The sequence below is a fragment of the Colobus angolensis genome, unplaced genomic scaffold (assembly GCF_000951035.1).
Source record: "Colobus angolensis palliatus isolate OR3802 unplaced genomic scaffold, Cang.pa_1.0 Scaffold84, whole genome shotgun sequence".
Classification (NCBI taxonomy): domain Eukaryota; kingdom Metazoa; phylum Chordata; class Mammalia; order Primates; family Cercopithecidae; genus Colobus; species Colobus angolensis.
In genome coordinates this window covers 991,651-992,999 of record NW_012122265.1, presented here as the reverse complement: position 1 = coordinate 992,999, position 1,349 = coordinate 991,651, and the positions used below count along the sequence as shown (strand labels likewise).

Here is a 1,349-nt window from a genome sequence, read left to right as displayed (position 1 = left end):
TCTGTGGTGGTGGTGGTGGGTGTTGTGGTTGGGGTCACTGTAGTGGTGGTGGTGATAGGTGTTGGTGGAGTGCTTGGGGTCTGTGTGCTGGTGGGTGTTGGGGTTGACATCACCGAAGTGGTGGTGGTGATGGTTGTCGGGGTTGGGGTCACTGTCGTGGTGGTGGTGAAGGGTGTCTGGGTTGGAGTCTGTGTGCTGGTGGATATTGGGGTTGTGGTCACTGTAGTGGTGGTGGTGATGGATGTCGGGGTTGGGGTCTGTGTGCTGGTGGGTGTTGGGGTTGAGGTCACTGTCGTGGTGGTGATGGTGATGGGTGTCGGGGTTGGGGTCTGTGTGGTGGTGGGTGTGGGGGTTGATGTCACTGTAGTGGTGGTAGTGATAGGTGTCGGGGTTGGGGTCTGTGTGCTTGTGTGTGTTGGGGTTGGTGTCACCGTAGTGGTGGTGGTGATAGGTGTCGCTGTTGGGGTCTCTGTTGTAGTAGGTGTCGGGGTTGGGGTCACTGTAGTGGTGGTGGTCGACATCGGGGTTGGGGTTTGTGTGCTGGTGGGGGTTGTTGTGGTCACTGTAGTGGTGGTGGTGATGGGTGTTGGGCTCAGAGTCTCTCTGGTGGTGGGTGTCAGAGTTGGAGTCTCTGTGGTGGTGATGGTTGTGGTAGGTGTTGAGGTTGGGGTCTCTGTGGTGGTGGTTGTCATGGTCGTGGGTTGGGTGGTACACTTACAGCACTGAACGTTCATCTCATAGTTGAGGCAGAAGGCCATAGGAATGACCCCACCTGGCTTTTGGTCTTCATTTTTGCATAGTAGCCCCACAGAGATGTTACACACCACTGTTTGTCCAAGCTGTCCAATGGGAACATCAGGATACATGGTGGCTCTGCAAGAGATGTTAGCTGCCCATCCTGGTTTACAGATGTCTTCAATCAATTCCGTATCTCCACCTTGTTTGTTAAAGTCAGGTTTTCCAGAATCCAGCCAGCCAGTCCAATTACAGACAGGCACGCATGGGGTAGTAGGAGTAGTAGGGGTAGTAGGGGTTGTCGTTGAGAATGTTGAAAATGCAGAAGTAGTTTTTGATGGAGGGAGAGTAGTAGTTGTTGGAGGGATGGGAGTGGTGGTTGTTGAAGGGCTGGGAGTGGTGGTTGGTGGAGGGGTGGTTGTGGTGGTTGTTGGGGGGCTGGGAGGGGTGGTTGGTGGAGGGGTGGTTGTGGTGGTTGTTGGAGGGCTGGGAGCGGTTGTTGGAGGGATAGGAGTGGTGGTTGGTGGAGGGGTGGCCGTGGTGGTTGTTGGAGGGCTGGGAGTGGTGGTTGTGGTGGTTGTTGGGGGGCTGGGAGGGGTGGTTGGTGGAGAGGT

The 1,349-nt window shown here is 55.6% G+C and overlaps 1 protein-coding gene across 1 annotated transcript in view; it reads right to left on the bottom strand.

The window, feature by feature from the left end:
- The window catches only part of MUC2 (mucin 2, oligomeric mucus/gel-forming), a 47,725-nt gene that overhangs the window by 22,550 nt on the left and 23,826 nt on the right, over positions 1-1,349 (bottom strand). The window contains 1 exon segment of the mRNA XM_011930144.1: positions 39-1,316. Within this exon segment, the coding sequence (XP_011785534.1) occupies positions 39-1,316 (1,278 nt within the window).